At 41.6% G+C, this 17592-nt stretch overlaps 1 protein-coding gene across 3 annotated transcripts in view; it reads left to right on the forward strand.

Moving 5' to 3' along the window:
* The window catches only part of Git (ARF GTPase-activating protein GIT1), an 80008-nt gene that overhangs the window by 21787 nt on the left and 40629 nt on the right, over window positions 1-17592 (forward strand). For 2 of the 3 annotated variants that reach the window (XM_068367685.1, XM_068367686.1), the window contains exons 9-10: window positions 435-578; window positions 2233-2618. In XM_068367685.1, the coding sequence (XP_068223786.1) occupies window positions 435-578; window positions 2233-2618 (530 nt within the window). The remainder of the gene's footprint in view (window positions 1-434; window positions 579-2232; window positions 2619-17592) is intronic. The other variant, XM_068367687.1, reaches the window with a different exon arrangement.

Genomic DNA, 17592 nt, shown 5'->3' on the forward strand with positions numbered 1-17592 from the left:
AAATGTTTCAAGTTTTATCAAGGTGTGTTGTATTGAATGCTGATAGGGAATGTTTTAACTTGGAATTTGTTTATGGAACAGCAAAATGAAATTAAATTCTAAAGAGCCTATCTGTCCAAAGACGTTTAGATATTTACACCTTAAATTTTAGTGGTATTTAGAAAGACTTCTATACTGTATTTAGCTTTACTATAGCACTTATTGAGATGTAGCTTTATCCTGTCGAATGTTAATGCATACTAAAGAGCACAAATGCATGTAAGCATTCAAACAGGGAATTATAAGTTTAGTAGCATAGTACAGTATTTACTGTTACAGCTTTTTTTTTCTTAATTCATTTTTGTATGAAATGCATTAGAACTTTCCTTTGATAAGTAACGTCAGGACTACTATGAAGTCTTCCTTATTTTTTTTGTACCCTCTCTTCCTGCTAGCAGTAACCCCAGCTGACCAGAGAGCAGATGGGGCACAGGAGCCCATCCTGACCTCTCTCTCCTCCCCTGCTCATCTGTCAGCCAATCCCGAGGAAGACTCCCTGCCTTCTGCTTTATCTGTTTCTTCTGATGTTCCACTCTCTGGTGTGTCCCTTCATCATTACTCTCCTGTCTACACTAATGATAATGGTTGTGGGATGGCTTTACTTACTCAAAACAATCCACTCTATCGATCGTACGATGAGGTCAACGGATCGTTAGATGATGTAACGAGAGGTAGCTATGATCAAGATTCTATAGACGGAGCAGCCGTTGATTCCAATGAAGCCGATGTTGATACTAGTATGGATGAAGATGATAGAAATCATTGCGATTCTGATACATTACAACGATCAGGTAATCAAGGCAGTCCTGTCACTGATGCTGGCCATGAAAGAAGTGATGGATCTGCATTAGAACCCGTCAAGCCTCTCGGAAGGAAATATTCTAGCGGGTTTAGTAGTAATAGTGACCTTTCAGATGACGATCATTTTGCAGATTACGATGAGGTCTATGAGCCTGATTACCCATCTCCTAGTCAGTTTGCTGCACAATTAACGAAATCTATTAAAGAACAGCTTTTAAATCCAAAGGCAAAACTGGATGATGAGGAACCTAAGTCACATGATACTCTTACCCCTTTAAATTCTTCCTCCTCAACGTTTTCATCACCAACTGCCTCATCATCCAAGCCATCTGGAGCTGTTTCTGGGAGTGGAAGTGCAAGGTCTTTATTAGTAAGAACTCTTACCCTACCCCTCAAGTATGCTGCCCAGCAGCGGCAAAGCCTAACCAAAGTCTTTTCTCGCTCTCAACCCAGTACCCCAGTATTACCACGCCGAAATCAGGTGACCAGAAGTTACATAAGGCCAGACCAAATAAATAGGAATGTGAATTTACCTTGGAATACTCAATCGCATAATTGTGACGAAAAAGAAAAATTAAGCAAGTCATCCTTGGAAACGTGTTGCAGTCATGACTCAAAAAGGAAGACATCTCAAGGAAAGTCAGGTGCTGTAGGGAAACCTCCCAAGGCTCCAAGTCCTCAAAAGGCAGTTACTCGCAAGTCGAGTCTGAATCGTCAGTCATCATTCAGAAATTTATTTACTGTTCGTTCGGAGCGACCGGCTAACGTGGAAGCATGCAACAATCCTGTCTTAGAACCCTGTGCCACGTGTGCACATAATGTGGCTGCTAATATTCAACATGCTTCTATTTGGGGAGAAGTAAGTAATCTCCCAAGGGGCTACGTCTGTAATGCAGATGAAAAAGCACACAAGAGAAAGCCATCCAAAGAAGACTGCAAATTGCAATGATTTTGTTTATTCTGTGAAAACTGATGATCAGTGGCAAAATGGCAGTTCAAGATATACATACAACCATTTGAAAGCAGACCTTTAGTTTTAAGAAAGAGCTTTTAACTCCTAAATGTGATGATTGCTTAGCTGTATTAACCGTATGACCACTAATTGGAATCCATAACATAGACTTAGACTGCTGACTCAAGCTTTAACTCCCTGTATATATGTTATGTCATTGTGATATAATTTTCTTACTAATAGGTAACATGTTTTATTTTTATAGCTCCCGTTGTATTTATATTATTTCAGGTGTTGGTTTTTTGGGGGAAAAGTTTTGTAGTTCTTGTTACATCAGTGATGATAGAAATTTATCATTTCATCAGTGTCATGAAATTTACTGCATGTTATAACCAATCAAATGGCATTAACCTATTTCTTTTTCTCTTCTTCTTTTCTAGACTTCGGTGACGTGACGTTGACAATGCCTAATTCTCCTAAAATACCACCTGTGAAAGCACCCCATTCTTCTACAAGCACCCCGGCTAACTCCTCACCCGTAAATAGTAATGACATTCATCATTTAAGACATACACAAATTTCTATCACTTCCTCTGTATCATCTAGTACTGATCCTATGGTGACCACAACACAGACACCTCCTCTTTCATTAATCAACAACAATGCAAACAATAACAATAAGGGGGAACTGACGGATGACGGGGAACCTTTATACGACTCCGTGGCTTCAGAAGACGATTACACCTATGTGGAGATGCATAAGAAGCTCGAGCAACAAAAGGCTATTTTAGCTGAGCAGACGAGGCAAAATCAACTCCATGAATCTGTAAGTATTCCCTCTTGGTATGTTTTTGTGGTGGTGGTGTGAAGGTATTTATTTATTCTGAATTAAAACGTCACTTTCTGTAATTGTAAATGTTGGGTGGCGTTTGATCTATCAGACACAAAGGGGGTCGCACTGAGAACTGAGGAGCGCCGTGTACACACGACGCGGCCAGAAAACTTACTGGCTGGGTCAAGCGCAAAGCCACGCGGCCGACCTCGGGCATTTCCCCCAGGTCACGTTCTCTCCCGCTAGCAGGTCACTAGAGAGAATGGGAGTAGGGTAAACTACACAAAACTCTGGTCGTTTGAGAGGAGCTACCAGTAAACTCCTAAGAAAGTGTTTCTCGGTAAGTATGTTAGGAAAAATACAATTTTCAATATTAATCTTACCCGATGATCATGTAGCTGTCAACTCTGTTGCCCGACAGAAAAATCTAAGGTCGGGATACGCCAGCGATCGCTATACAGGTGGGGGTGTACACAACAGCGCCATCTGTCGAGTAGGTACTCAGGTACTTCTTGTCAACAAGAACTCAATTTTTCCTCTGTCGTGCCACCGGCAAGACCTACTTGGATACGCTGTTGTTTCTGGAGTTGTTTTTCACGATTTTGGTGATGTATTCGCTCTAGATTTTAGCCTTCGCTATTCAGGAACCTTTATCATTAGCTTATCAAGCTTTTTGATTAAATTTGGATTAATTGTTAATGAACTTTGCTAGATTTTGGAATTCCCCCTTGACTATTTCTACAATTCAAGATGTCTGACCATTCTCAAGTCCCTAAGTACAGGCAATGTAGCGTTAGGGCTTGTTCTAGGCGTCTTCCGAAGGCCTCCATAGATCCTCACACCGTTTGTTCCAATTGTAGGGGTAAATCCTGTCAATTGGAAGATCGATGTGAGGAATGCGCTGGGCTTTCGGAATTCGATTTTAACGAATTCCTAAAGAATGCACGTAGGCTAGAGAAGGATAGGATCAGGAGGAGTTCTTCTCGCTCTTTTGATTTTTCCTCTCCCCATGCCCCTCAACCTACTCCTTCCCCTGTAGTGGTGACTCCCGACCCTGCTACTAGTGCTCAACCCTCCATGGCGGACATGATGCGTGCCATTCAGGCTCTTGGTGACAGAGTGGAGTCATTAGCTAATGACCGGAATCAACTTTTGGCAGATGTCAAAGAGTTGAAAGCGCAAAGTGCAGTGGGAAGTGTAGTGAGTGCAAGTGAAGTGAAAAGTGTCAGTGTCAGTGTTGCGCATGAGGGTACATCTGTTCGTGCCAGTCGTCCTCCCAGTCCGGGACCTCTTGCAAGCTCCCAAGCCCAGGGGAGAAGCAATGTCGAAGGACCAAAGGGTTCGACAGGCCTTGATCAGCGTACGGATGTACCCTCAGTGGTTGCGGACGTATCTGTCAGAGATCGTCCCATCCACAAACAGACGAATGAGCCCTGTCATTCCTCGTCTGTGGAAGAAGTTTCGAGGAAGAAACGTTGGACCAAGGTCTCACGACCTCTCAAGCGTAAGGTCCCTTCCGAGCGAGTCCAACGGCCCAGGTGTAGCCACTGGGTCAGTTCGGACTCGCCGCAGTCTTCCGAAGACTGCACACCTCCCAAGAGAGGTAGAGTGGTTCCGCAGCAGGCAACTACTCCGTCTGTTGCCGCACCAACCACGGTAGATCCTAAGTGGTCCATGCTGCAGACTATGCAGTCTCAGCTTGCTTCCTTTATGCAGGAGTATCGTGCTGAGAAGGTTGACACTGCACCAGTTAACCTACAACCTGCCACGGTTGTGCGCTCAGCAGATACTGCGGCTGCCTGCTCCCACACTCCACCTGTGAGAGCTCCACCACCGATGCGCAGTCGACCCTGCCAGACGCATGTTCATGCTGCACCCTCCGTTGACATGCGTGAGCTACCGCATCAGCAGTGGGAAGGTGCTGTCGAGCTGCCGTGTTTTGACGCAATGCGGCATGCTCCGCAACCCACGGCAGTCCCTCCCACGCACCAGCACTCCGCTTTTGTTGTTGCCAGCTCGCAGACTGACCAGCAGCGGCATGATGTTGGATCCGCAGCAGCTACGCATACACCCGTGCTGCCGGATTCAGCCGTTCAGCTTTCTGCTCCACCTTTGCCACTTCCTCCTCAGCTTTCGGATGATGGAGTATCTGATGACGACGAAGCTGCGCATTTGGACGATCCGCACTCCGACTTAGAAGAACCCAAGTCTACGCCTCCCTCCTTAGACTTTAGGAAAGTCCTTGCCCTGTTCAGGGACTTGTATCCGGAACAGTTTGTGTCTGCAACCCCTCGCTCTCCTCCCTCCGAGTTTGCTTTAGGCATGCAGTCAGCAGCTCCTGCCTTCACCAAACTTGTACTCGCACGCTCATCCAAGAGAGCTTTGAGGGTTATGGGAGAGTGGTTGCTGTCCAAGAAGCAGCTGGGAAAGACTGTTTTCATCTTTCCGCCTACCAAGCTTGCTTCCAAATCTAGCGTCTGGTATGCCACGGGAGAGGAACCCGGCTTGGGAGTTCCTGCCTCTGCCCAGGGCGACTTCTCAAGTCTGGTTGACTCTCCCCGCAGGCTGGCTATGAGACGATCTAAGATTTGCTGGTCCTTTTCTGACATGGATCATCTGTTGAAGGGAGTCTTTCGTGCTTTTGAGATCTTCAACTTCCTCGATTGGTGTTTGGGAGCGTTAAGCAGAAAGACTTCCCCTTCGGATAAGGACTCTGCCATGCTTATCATGTCTAGCATGGACAAAGCCATTCGGGATGGGTCTGGTGAGCTTGCGGCTTCGTACGTGTCGGGAGTGCTTAAGAAGAGAGAACATCTTTGCTCCTTCTTGTCGGCTGGGATCACTCCTTGCCAGAAGTCGGAGTTGTTGTTTGCTCCGCTTTCCAAGTGTCTCTTCCCGGAAGAGCTGATCAAGGGGATGGCTGCCTCGTTGATCCAGAAGGATACCCATGACCTGGTGGCGTCCTCCGCACGTAAGGCCAAAGCTTTACCTTCCGTGCCTAGACCTAGGATGGACACACCAGCGTCTAGGTTCATCCCGCCCTTTCGTGGCAGAACCTCCAGCAGAGGAGGTACCCGTGCCGACAGTCATCGTGGCAAATCGAAGAAGGGTTCCAAGTCCTCAAAAGGCAGAATCTGACTGCCTACCTCTCCAGACAGCAGTGGGAGCCAGGCTCAAGAACTTCTGGCAAGCTTGGGAGAACAGAGGTGCAGACGCTCAGTCTGTGAAGTTGCTAAGGGAGGGGTACAGGATTCCGTTCTGCCGCAGTCCCCCTCTAGCAACTTCTCCCATCAACCTCTCTCCCAACTACAAGGAGAAGGACAAGAGGCTAGCGTTGCAACAAGAGGTGTCGCTCTTGCTACAAAAGGGAGCGGTAGTCATAGTCCGGGACCATCAATCCCCGGGCTTCTACAACCGTCTTTTCCTGGTAGCGAAGAAGACAGGAGGTTGGAGACCGGTGCTGGACGTCAGTGCTCTCAATGCTTTTGTCACCAAGCAGACGTTCACAATGGAGACGACGAAGTCGGTCCTAGCAGCGGTCAGGAAGGAAGACTGGATGGTCTCGTTAGACCTGAAAGACGCATACTTTCATGTCCCCGTCCATCCAGACTCCCAACCTTTCCTAAGGTTCGTCTTTGGAAAGGTCGTGTACCAGTTCCAAGCCCTGTGCTTTGGCCTAAGCACGGCACCTCTTGTGTTTACCAAACTGATGAGGAATGTTGCCAAATTCCTTCACTTGGCAGACATCAGAGCCTCCCTCTATTTGGACGACTGGCTTTTAAGAGCTTCGTCAAGTCGTCGCTGTCTGGAGAATCTCAGATGGACTATGGATATGACCAAGGAATTGGGTCTCCTGGTCAATATAGAGAAGTCCCAACTCGTCCCATCCCAAACCATTGTCTATCTAGGTATGGAGATTCAGAGTCGAGCTTTTCGGGCTTTTCCGTCGGCCCCCAGGATCAGTCAAGCCCTAGAATGCATCCAGAGCATGCTGAGAAGGAACCGATGTTCAGTCAGGCAGTGGATGAGTCTAACAGGGACACTTTCATCGCTGGCCCAGTTCATCGAGTTAGGGAGACTCCACCTCCGCCCCCTTCAGTATCATCTAGCTGCTCACTGGAGAAAGGACATGACGCTAGAGGCAGTCTCTGTGCCTATTTCCGAAGAGATGAGGTCTACACTGACGTGGTGGAAGAACAGCATTCTTCTCAAGGAAGGTCTACCATTGGCTGTTCAGACCCCCGACCACCGTCTCTTCTCGGACGCATCGGACACGGGCTGGGGTGCGACACTGGACGGACAGGAATGCTCGGGCACGTGGAATCAGAAGCAAAGAACACTTCACATCAACTGCAAGGAGCTATTGGCAGTTCATCTGGCCTTGATAAACTTCAAGTCCCTCCATCTAAGCAAGGTGGTGGAGGTGAACTCCGACAACACCACAGCCTTGGCGTACATCTCCAAGCAAGGAGGGACTCATTCGAGGAAGTTGTTCGAGATCGCAAGGGACCTCCTCACCTGGTCAAAAGATCGAAAGATTTCGCTGGTAACGAGGTTCATTCAGGGCGACATGAATGTCATGGCAGACCGCCTCAGCCGGAAGGGTCAGGTCATCCCCACAGAGTGGACCCTTCACAAGAATGTTTGCAGCAGACTATGGGCCCTGTGGGGTCAGCCCACCATAGATCTATTCGCTACCTCGATGACCAAGAGGCTCCCGATGTATTGTTCTCCGATTCCAGACCCAGCAGCAGTTCACGTGGATGCCTTTCTTCTGGATTGGTCCCATCTAGACCTGTATGCGTTCCCTCCGTTCAAGATTGTCAACAGGGTACTACAGAAGTTCGCCTCTCACGAAGGGACACGGTTGACGTTGGTTGCTCCCCTCTGGCCCGCGAGAGAATGGTTCACCGAGGTACTGCAATGGCTAGTGGACGTTCCCAGGACTCTTCCTCTAAGAGTGGACCTTCTGCGTCAGCCGCACGTAAAGAAGGTACACCCAAGCCTCCACGCTCTTCGTCTGACTGCCTTCAGACTATCGAAAGACTCTCAAGAGCTAGAGGCTTTTCGAAGGAGGCAGCCAGAGCGATTGCCAGAGCAAGGAGGACATCCACTCTCAGAGTCTATCAGTCAAAATGGGAAGTCTTCCGAAGCTGGTGCAAGGCGAATGCAGTTTCCTCAACCAGTACCTCTGTAACGCAGATAGCTGACTTCCTTTTACATCTAAGGAATGTAAGATCCCTATCAGCTCCTACGATCAAAGGTTACAGAAGCATGTTGGCAGCGGTCTTCCGCCACAGAGGCTTAGATCTTTCCACCAACAAAGATCTACAGGACCTCCTTAAGTCTTTTGAGACCTCAAAGGAGCGTCGGTTGACCACACCAGGCTGGAACCTAGACGTGGTTTTAAGGTTCCTGATGTCAGCAAGGTTCGAAGCGCTTCAATCAGCCTCTTTTAAGGATCTCACATTAAAGACACTTTTCCTCGTTTGCTTAGCAACAGCTAAAAGAGTCAGTGAGATTCACGCCTTCAGCAGGAACATAGGTTTTACATCTGAAACGGCTACATGTTCCTTGCAGCTTGGTTTTTTAGCTAAAAACGAGCTTCCTTCTCGTCCTTGGCCCAAGTCGTTCGAGATCCCAAGCCTGTCCAACTTGGTGGGGAACGAACTAGAGAGAGTACTTTGCCCAGTAAGAGCTCTTAAGTACTATTTAAGACGTACAAAGCCATTACGAGGACAATCAGAAGCTTTATGGTGTTCTATCAAGAAACCTGCTTTACCGATGTCTAAGAACGCAGTTTCTTATTACATCAGGCTTTTGATTAGAGAGGCCCATTCTCATCTGAAGGAAGAAGACCTTGCTTTGCTGAAGGTAAGGACACATGAAGTTAGGGCTGTCGCTACTTCAGTGGCCTTCAAACAGAACCGTTCTCTGCAGAGTGTTATGGATGCAACCTATTGGAGAAGCAAGTCAGTGTTCGCATCATTTTACCTCAAAGATGTCCAGTCTCTTTACGAGAACTGCTACACCCTAGGACCATTCGTAGCAGCGAGTGCAGTAGTAGGTGAGGGCTCAACCACTACATTCCCATAATCCCATAACCTTTTTTAATCTTTCTCTTGAAATGCTTTTTATTGTTGTTTTTTGGGTTGTACGGAAGGCTAAGAAGCCTTCCGCATCCTGGTTGATTTGGCGGGTGGTCAAATTCTTTCTTGAGAAGCGCCTAGATTAGAGGTTGTGATGAGGTCCTTTAGTATGGGTTGCAGCCCTTCATACTTCAGCACCTAGGAGTCGCTCAGCATCCTAAGAGGATCGCTAGGCTCAGTAAGGAAGACGTACTTAAAAAGGCAGAGTAATGGTTCAAGTCGACTTCCTTACCAGGTACTTATTTATTTTATGTTTGTTATTTTGAATAACTGCTAAAATGAAATACGGGATACTTAGCTTCTAATGTTAACATGTATGCTGGTCTCCACCCACCCCCCTGGGTGTGAATCAGCTACATGATCATCGGGTAAGATTAATATTGAAAAATGTTATTTTCCTTAGTAAAATAAATTTTTGAATATACTTACCCGATGATCATGAATTTAAGGACCCTCCCTTCCTCCCCATAGAGAACCAGTGGACCGAGGAGAAAATTGAGTTCTTGTTGACAAGAAGTACCTGAGTACCTACTCGACAGATGGCGCTGTTGTGTACACCCCCACCTGTATAGCGATCGCTGGCGTATCCCGACCTTAGATTTTTCTGTCGGGCAACAGAGTTGACAGCTACATGATCATCGGGTAAGTATATTCAAAAATTTATTTTACTAAGGAAAATAACATATTACTAAAAATTTGTGATGTTGGGTGGCATTTGATATCTTGATACAGTTAGCTTTTCTTCAAGATTTGGAGTTACTGAATGCAGTAATTTAAGTTATAATACCCGTAATGTACCATACACAGGACTACTATACGTAGATGGTGCTGTGATCCTTCAGCCCCAGATGCATTTTCTTTGCCTCTTATTGTTTGTCCATTGCGTTATGTCTCTTCCCTTCAAATTGTTTTGCCTCTTGTGGACGTCATACATAATCACCAGAATATATTTTGGTGGTAGGCTACTTTGTTTAATAGAAAATTTTAGATAGGAATAAACACTATTATCATTGAAAAATCCAATTATTGTAGTTGTACTTGGTAAAAGGAAAAAAGAATGGAATTTGGATCGTAAGATTTATTTTGTCTATACTCGCCTAATGTTCATAGTACTCTTTCAAAGCTTGGTTTAATACCAACATTTACCCTAAAACTAAAAATAATTCAGTCTTCTTTCCTTGCAATAGGCTTAGCCCCTAGTGAAGTATTGAGACATTCTGTTGATTAATAGCAATAACCTTGGTGTGGGTATACTATATCCTTTGAATTTTTCTCTTCGAGTCAAAAGTAAATCCCTGTCGTCTTGACGTCACTAGTCAGGGGGGATAAGGGGGTACGGCGTGTATGTAAACATCAGGCGAGTGTAAAAAAAGTAAATTTTATTATTAAAATTCTGCTTATTTATGCTTATTTATCCAGGAAAATCAACATGATACACTACTGAGCTTCTGGTAAAACTCTTCCCAAAGAAAGATTCCTACATAAATTAAGAGAGGTAGCTGCACTTCCAATATCATTAATCAAGTCTTTCCTCTGACTTGGATCCAATTCCATGTGAGCCTTTGTGACAAAACCCATAAAAAAAAGGCATAGCATTTTTGGAAAGACGACGACCCAAAACCCTAGCCCCACAAAACAAATTAGCAACCTTTCCCCTCTGCCTTCAATCTTGTCCAAATGACACTTAACAGCTGTCAACAACAGACAAAGAAATTATTTTCTGACGTATCACCAGTCGTCTTTTCCAAAGAGGGAAGGTGAAAAAGTTGAAGCAAACCCTTTGTCATAAAATCATTCATAGCTCAGAATGTAGGTAAAAGATTAAAAGCATCTTCCTTTTTCCAAAACCTATCTTATGTGACAGAGCTTGTTCACTAATGCGAAGAGTCTTAGCTGTAAGATCATTAATAGAAAGATGAGAACCATTTAAATATTGCAATACAGTACTGTAATACATCTAGAATTCAATAAATCTTTCTGACAACCATAAGTTTCTCAAAATTAAAAAACCTAAACACATTTGCAATAATACCCGAAAATGATAAATCCAAGACTAGGTTCTTGGTTTTGGTATTCATCTGGGATCTATTACCAAAAATCTCAAATTCCTTTTATTTAAAATAAAATGCAAAAGCTTCAATATTTTCCAAAATAGTTTTAGTCACTGATAATTCCTTAATTTGCACCCATCAAAATAAACATTACATTGTCTCTTGTATAAATTAAGACTTCAAAAATTCTTTTGTTTTTGTTTAAGAAAATACAGTGGACAGTCTTTGTACAATTAGATATAGCTCATATGTGTTTGGGTGCACCGACCAACTTGTTAGGAGATAGGTCTTGTAAGGCAACCACTTAGGACATTCCAACAACACAAGCCAGAGATCTGTAAACCACTTTGAGGCCAATAGAATACCACTAGAGTAATCATGCTGTTCTTATATACTGAAGTTCTTTATCACATCTCAAATCATTGAGAAAGGGAGAAATTCATACAGATCCAGTTTCGACCAGTCCTGTAAAAGGACATCCACCTTCCTTAAAGGACCTGGCACTGGTGAGCAAAACACCTCTATCTTCTTGTTGACTAATTTTGCAAAAATGTCCATGTTTGGCATCCCTTACCAATTCTAAATCTCTAAACACACTAATGTCTAGAGAGACCATTAATTTGGAAGAATCTTTTTCCCTGCTTAACTGGTCTGCAAAGACGTAGTTTAATTTCCTTGAAATAAACCGAGGCAGGAGAATTGTCCCTTTCAAACTCATCCAAGCTAGTAGAAGTTCCACTATCTGGAATATAAATTTCGATCTCATTCCCCCCTTCTTCCGAATGCAAGCTGTCGTCGTGTCTGAAAACGCTTCCACACACTTTTATTACCAGCTACTCCGAATTCTGAAGGGCATTGAACACCAGTAAAAGCTCCTGGCAATTAATATGAAGAGCTTATTCTATCTTCAACTACTTCCCTGACAGGTAGAGATAATCCATAGTTGTGCCCCATGAATGCATGAAAGAGCTGTCTAGAACCATCACTTTTAAAGACACTCCCTGGTTTAAATATCTAAAATTGTTCCACCATGTAACTATAGTCAATTTTTTTTAGTGAGGCAGATTTTCACCGACTCGCAGGGCTGCCCTTTTAGCTCGGAAAAGTCTCCCGATCGCTGATTGGTTGGACAAGATAATTCTAACCAATCAGATAGCAGGAAACTTTTCCGAATTGAAATGTCACCGCTGCGAGTTGGTGCAAATGCGCCTCATTAAAAAAAATTTATTATAGTTGAAGAGGGTTAAACATCACTGGAATACAACTTTTGTTATGTTCAAATACTCTTCTCCAATTCGGATTGAGATGGTATGGGAAATCTTTCTTCTTGAAACAACCCATCAAAACTTACTTTTGTAAGGAATCTGTTGTCCCTAGTAATCTCATCCAGATCCAAACCAAAAGGGATGTCATCTGCATGAATTTTTCCCACAAATAGAGAGACGGAATACTCTTTTCCGAAAGAAAATCCCGATAAGGAAAACGTGCTGTTATAGTTCCCAGTTATAGAATCCTTCGAGTTGGAATTAAAAGATACTTTTTCCAAATTGACCAGGACTCCTAACCTTTCCTATAACCTGAGTAATCACTATTGTTAAACCCGAATCCTTTCCAGTGAAGTGTTAAAAAACAGCCATAGTTCAGATAAAAAAGAACCCTGATTCCCAGAAACCAACCATTTTGAGATGGGAGCCATCATATCGGAGAAGACTTGGGGAACTGTCCTTAGGCCTAAACACGGCACTTAAATGGGTAAACCTGTGAAGCGTTCACAAACTGAGAATGATTTTTGGGATTTTGTTGAAAAAGGATGTGAAAGCACACATCTATCAGGTCTATCGTGAACATCCTATTTCCTTTCTGCCCCCAGAACTGTCGAGATTGTTTCTATCGAAAACTTGGTGAGAACTATAAACCAGTTTAGAAAAATATCTAGAATGCTTGAGATTAGGAACAATCTGTTTTAAATTCCTGGAGAAGGACCTAATACCTTTATCACAATTTTCTTGTATTTATGCATCCTATTTTTCTCAAAGCATTTTATTTTTTTTTTTTTTCTTATATTTGGAAAAGGAATTAATTCCTTGGTCAGGAGAGGATTGGAAGCTAGAGGATTTTAATAGTCCTCTCTTACCGCATGCAGCACCCACGTCACGGGTTAAATCCCTTTCAGGAATAACTTAACTAATTTGGAACGACATTCCCTATTTTCGCTAATAGATTAAATCTCTTATCACTAATAAATTAGATTACAAAAAAAAACAAAAAAAAAAAACAATCTAAAGCTGGGGTTGTGGCCTGATTGGTAACCGTCTCTCCCTGTATGATCGCCAAAACAGGGCTTTGAGTCCCGCTCAGACTCATTACTTCCTTTAGTGTCTGCAACTTTACCATCCTTGTAAGCTAAGGATGGGGGTTTTGGGGGAGCTTAGAGGTCTCTGCTGAATCATCAGCAGCCATTGCCTGGCCCTCTCTGGTCCTAGCTTGGGTGGAGAGGGGGCTTGAACGCTGGTCAGTCTCTAGGGCAATGTTACTGTCCCTTACCTCTGCCATTCGTGCACGGTCTTTAGACCTTTAAACATCAATTATAAAATTCAAAGGATGTGAGAACTGAAAAGACAGAGTATCTACGACGTATGCTTGTTGACGTTATTGCCATTAACCGTCGGATTGTCTTAATACTACACTGAAGGGTTAAGCCTATTTCAAGAAAATGAAGCAGTTATTTTAGTTTTTCGATCGGAATTCAATCAAGCTTTGAGAGAGATGCACTATGAATAACGGGAGTTTCATTGTAATTATTACAACTAATTTTCTTTTTTGCAAGTACAGGTTTTTTTCTTTTTTACTGTAAGGGAAAAGAAAGTGTATTTTTTTTTTTGGTTGATAAATTTTTTTTCTTTTTTAATATACAATACAAACAACAAAGCAAGTACATTATTAATCTTAAAAATAAACAGAAAATAGTATCTTATTTGTAGTTATTTGGTAAGAACACCAGCTACTTGTTGAAGTACTGGAGTTTCAGGTCTACAATTCTTCTTCACCCAAGGCGTAAACTACTGCACTGTAGTTGTTCAGTGGCCATTTTCCTAGCTATGGTATGCAGCTCTTCTAGGAGAAGGACTCTCCAAAATCAAACCATTGTTCTCTAGTCTTGGGTCGTGCCATAGCCTCTGTATCATGGTCTTCCACTGTCTTGGGGTAGAGTTCTCTTGCTTGAGGGTACATTTAGGCACGCTATTCTATTTTATTTCTCTTCCTCTTGTTTTGTTAAGTTGTAGTTTATATTGGAAAGGCTTGTTTTAATGTTGTTATTCTTCTTAGAATATTTTATATTTCCTTGTTTCTTTACCTCACTTGGTTATTTTCCCTGTTGGAGCCCCTGGGCTTATAGCATCCTGCTTTTCCAATTAGTGTTGTAGCTTAGCAAGTGATAATAATAATATGATACTCTGAAGACTGGTCACATATTTTGATGTTGAATCCTTTTATAGGTACAGCTTTTTACTGTTCTGTACCTACCCATATATTGAATAACCTGGTATATTCTTTACATATTCTTGTTCATCTCACATCTGACAACAAATGAGAAATCTACACATTATAATCTTACCTAAGTGAGATTTTAACTAGATTAAATTCCATGCTAGAGTGAGTACCTGTTCTTGTAGACAGACTCTCGAAAGTCAAACAAATGTTAACCCTTTTACCCCCAATGGACGTAGTGGTACATTTCACAAAACTCATCCCTTTACCCCATGGACGTACTGGTACGTCCTTGCAAAAAAACTGCTATTTGAATTTTTTTCTTGCATATTTTTTATAATTTTATGAGAAACTTCAGGCATTTTCCAAGAGAATGAGACCAACCTGACCTCTCTATGACGAAAATTAAGGCTGTTAGAGCAATTTAAAAAAATATACTGCAAAATGTGCTTGAAAAAAAAAACCCTGGGATTTAAGGGTTGGAAAGTTCCAAATAGCTTGGGGGTAAAAGGGTTAAGTCACATACAGTGCCATATAATTTTTACAGCGCTGTCTTGGATTACAGTTCTCTTGCTTGAGCTTATGCTCAAGCATTTTTCTGTCAGTTTGCTTTTCCTCTGGTTTTTCCACAAAGTCTGTCAGTTAGGCTTATTTGAAGGGTCAAGGATTGGTGAGTTGGGCTGGCTTAACCCTTTTACCCCCAGGCTATTTGGAAATTTCCAATCCTTATCCCCCAGGCATTTTCTTTTTCAAGCACATTTTGCAATATATTTTTTTTTAAATTGCTCTAACAGCCTTAATTTTCATCATAGAGAGGTCAGGTTAGTCTCATTATTTTGGAAAATACCTGAAGTTTCTCATAAAATTATCAAAAATATGCAAAAAAATGCAAATAGGTTTTTGCAAGGACATACCGGTACGTCCATGGGAGGTAAAGGGATAAGTTTTGTGAAACGTACCAGTACGTCCATTGGGGGTAAAAGGGTTAATAGAAGGGCCAAGAATACCGGGTGGTTTATCAAGAGGTTTTATTCCTTAATCTTTTTCTTTATCTTCATCTTTGCTCTCCATTTTCAAAACCATCACTACTGGAGTCACATTCCTGTTGTTACTGTACTCATTTTGTTGTTTCTCTTTTTTATCTTAGTCTTTGCTTTTGTTTCATTTTCTTCCCTGGAGATGCTTTCCTAATTAGGAGCATAGGACTTTGAGCATTATGATTAAAAACCCGCTTTTATAATTCAAAATTCATAATATTTATACCTGTTTTTTTTATATATTATGTTTTCCACATTCTGTACTAAGATTTTATGTCATTCAGACTTTTTTTTTTTTTTTTTTGTAAATGAAAATTTCAAAATCTAAAAAAAAAATAAATTATCTTTAAAAATATCTTATTAATTGTTGTCAAAATTGTAACTTAACTTTGATATACATAAATTTTTTGTCAGAAAAGAATTTAAAAACTTAGTATTTTTTTCTAAGATTTATTATTTTTCCAAAATTTTTTAAACTGAAATATTTCATAAAAAGAAAAATTTACGTTTTAATCAAAATGTTTTGTAACAAAAAGAAATATTTTCTCTTTTCTTTCTAATGATATGTACGGGATATTTTTTGAATAGGATAATGAATAGCAGAGATTAAATCAATTACATGAGGAAAGAACGTTTTAGAGTTATCAATATCCAAAGTTTTTTTAATGTAGTTTTAGTTTTCCTCCTCATAAAATTGAAAGGATGATATCAAAATTACCGTAACCCTTTTACCCCCAGGCTATTTGGTACTTTCCAACCCCTAACCCCCAGGCATTTTTTTTTTTCAAGCACATTTTGCAATATATGTTTTTTAAAATTGCTCTAACAACCTTAATTTTCATCATAGAGAGGTCAGGTTGGTCTCATTCTTTTGGAAAATGCCCGAAGTTTCTCATAAAGCTATCAAAAATATGCAAAAAAAAAAAAAATGTAAATAGCAGTTTTTTGCAAGGACGTACCAGTACATCCATGGGGGTAAAGGGATGAGTTTTGCGAAACGTACCAGTACGTCCATTGGGGGTAAAAGGGTTAAGTGTGGTGTAATTCTAACTGGGTTATATATTCCATTGCTGACTTTAGCATCATGGTGAATCGGCTAGATAATCTGACTGGTATGACATGACATCGGAGTTAGGTTCTCCTTTTACCTTTCATGCTAAATGAAGATGTATTCTGTTACTTAGTGTGTTTAACCCTTTTACCCCCAATGGACGTACTGGTACGTCTCACAAAACTCATCCCTTTACCCCCTTGGACGTACCAGTACGTCCTTGCAAAAAAACTGCTATATACATTTTTTTGCATATTATTTTCCAAAATAATGAGACCAACATGACCTCTCTATGACAAAAAGTAAGGCTGTTAGAGCAATTTAAAAAAAAAATATATATTGCAAAATGTGCTTTAAAAACAACACCTGGGGGTTAAGAGTTGGAAAGTTCCAAATAGCCTGGGGGTAAAAGGGTTAATACTTTAGGCATGTTTATTGAAATTATAGAAATAGGCAAAATTTATAAAAACATGCAAGGCGACTATTTTTCATGAACAAACGGATATAATTATTCTTATGTAAATTATCTATGGGGCAACAGAAGCAATGAAGACTCAAGGGAACTGTATTATAATTTTGTAACGGTTAGGCGTATGAGGAAGAATTTTTATTCATCGCGGATTTACAGTCAGCCCTCCTTATTCGCAGAAGTTAGGCAACAGAGACAGGTGCGAAAAGCAAGAATCTGCGAATACTTGCCGCCCTTGGGTGGCTTAATTCCAAACCTACCAACTCGTTACTCATTACCTGTGCGTAGTTGATTAACACACTAAGTAACCATGTGTAGCTTAATATTCTTTTTATTTGGTTTTTATCACAGTATAAGTATTGTGTTAACAATTAACACAATTAAGTAAGTGTACAGTACATGTATACACTGTACTGCATACTCTGTAAAACTGGGTAGAAATAAAGTGTCATCGCCACACCTTTACTTACATGTAATGCGTACAGTAAAACAAAACACTGTTGTTTTCTTTTCTAACAACACTTGCTGATACTATACTATATGTACAGTACAGCTTAATTAGCTAATGTAATTCTCGTAAGGGATTGCTTTTTTCGGCACGCCTATTTGCACCATTCACTTATCGTACACATAGCCTACAGTATATCTACGTTACTACTGTGAAGTACAGTATTTCGTATACAGTACTGTACAGTAGTTAATATAACAATAGCATCAATACA

This window comes from Palaemon carinicauda, unplaced genomic scaffold (genome assembly GCF_036898095.1).
Source record: "Palaemon carinicauda isolate YSFRI2023 unplaced genomic scaffold, ASM3689809v2 scaffold105, whole genome shotgun sequence".
NCBI classification, from domain to species: Eukaryota; Metazoa; Arthropoda; class Malacostraca; order Decapoda; family Palaemonidae; genus Palaemon; species Palaemon carinicauda.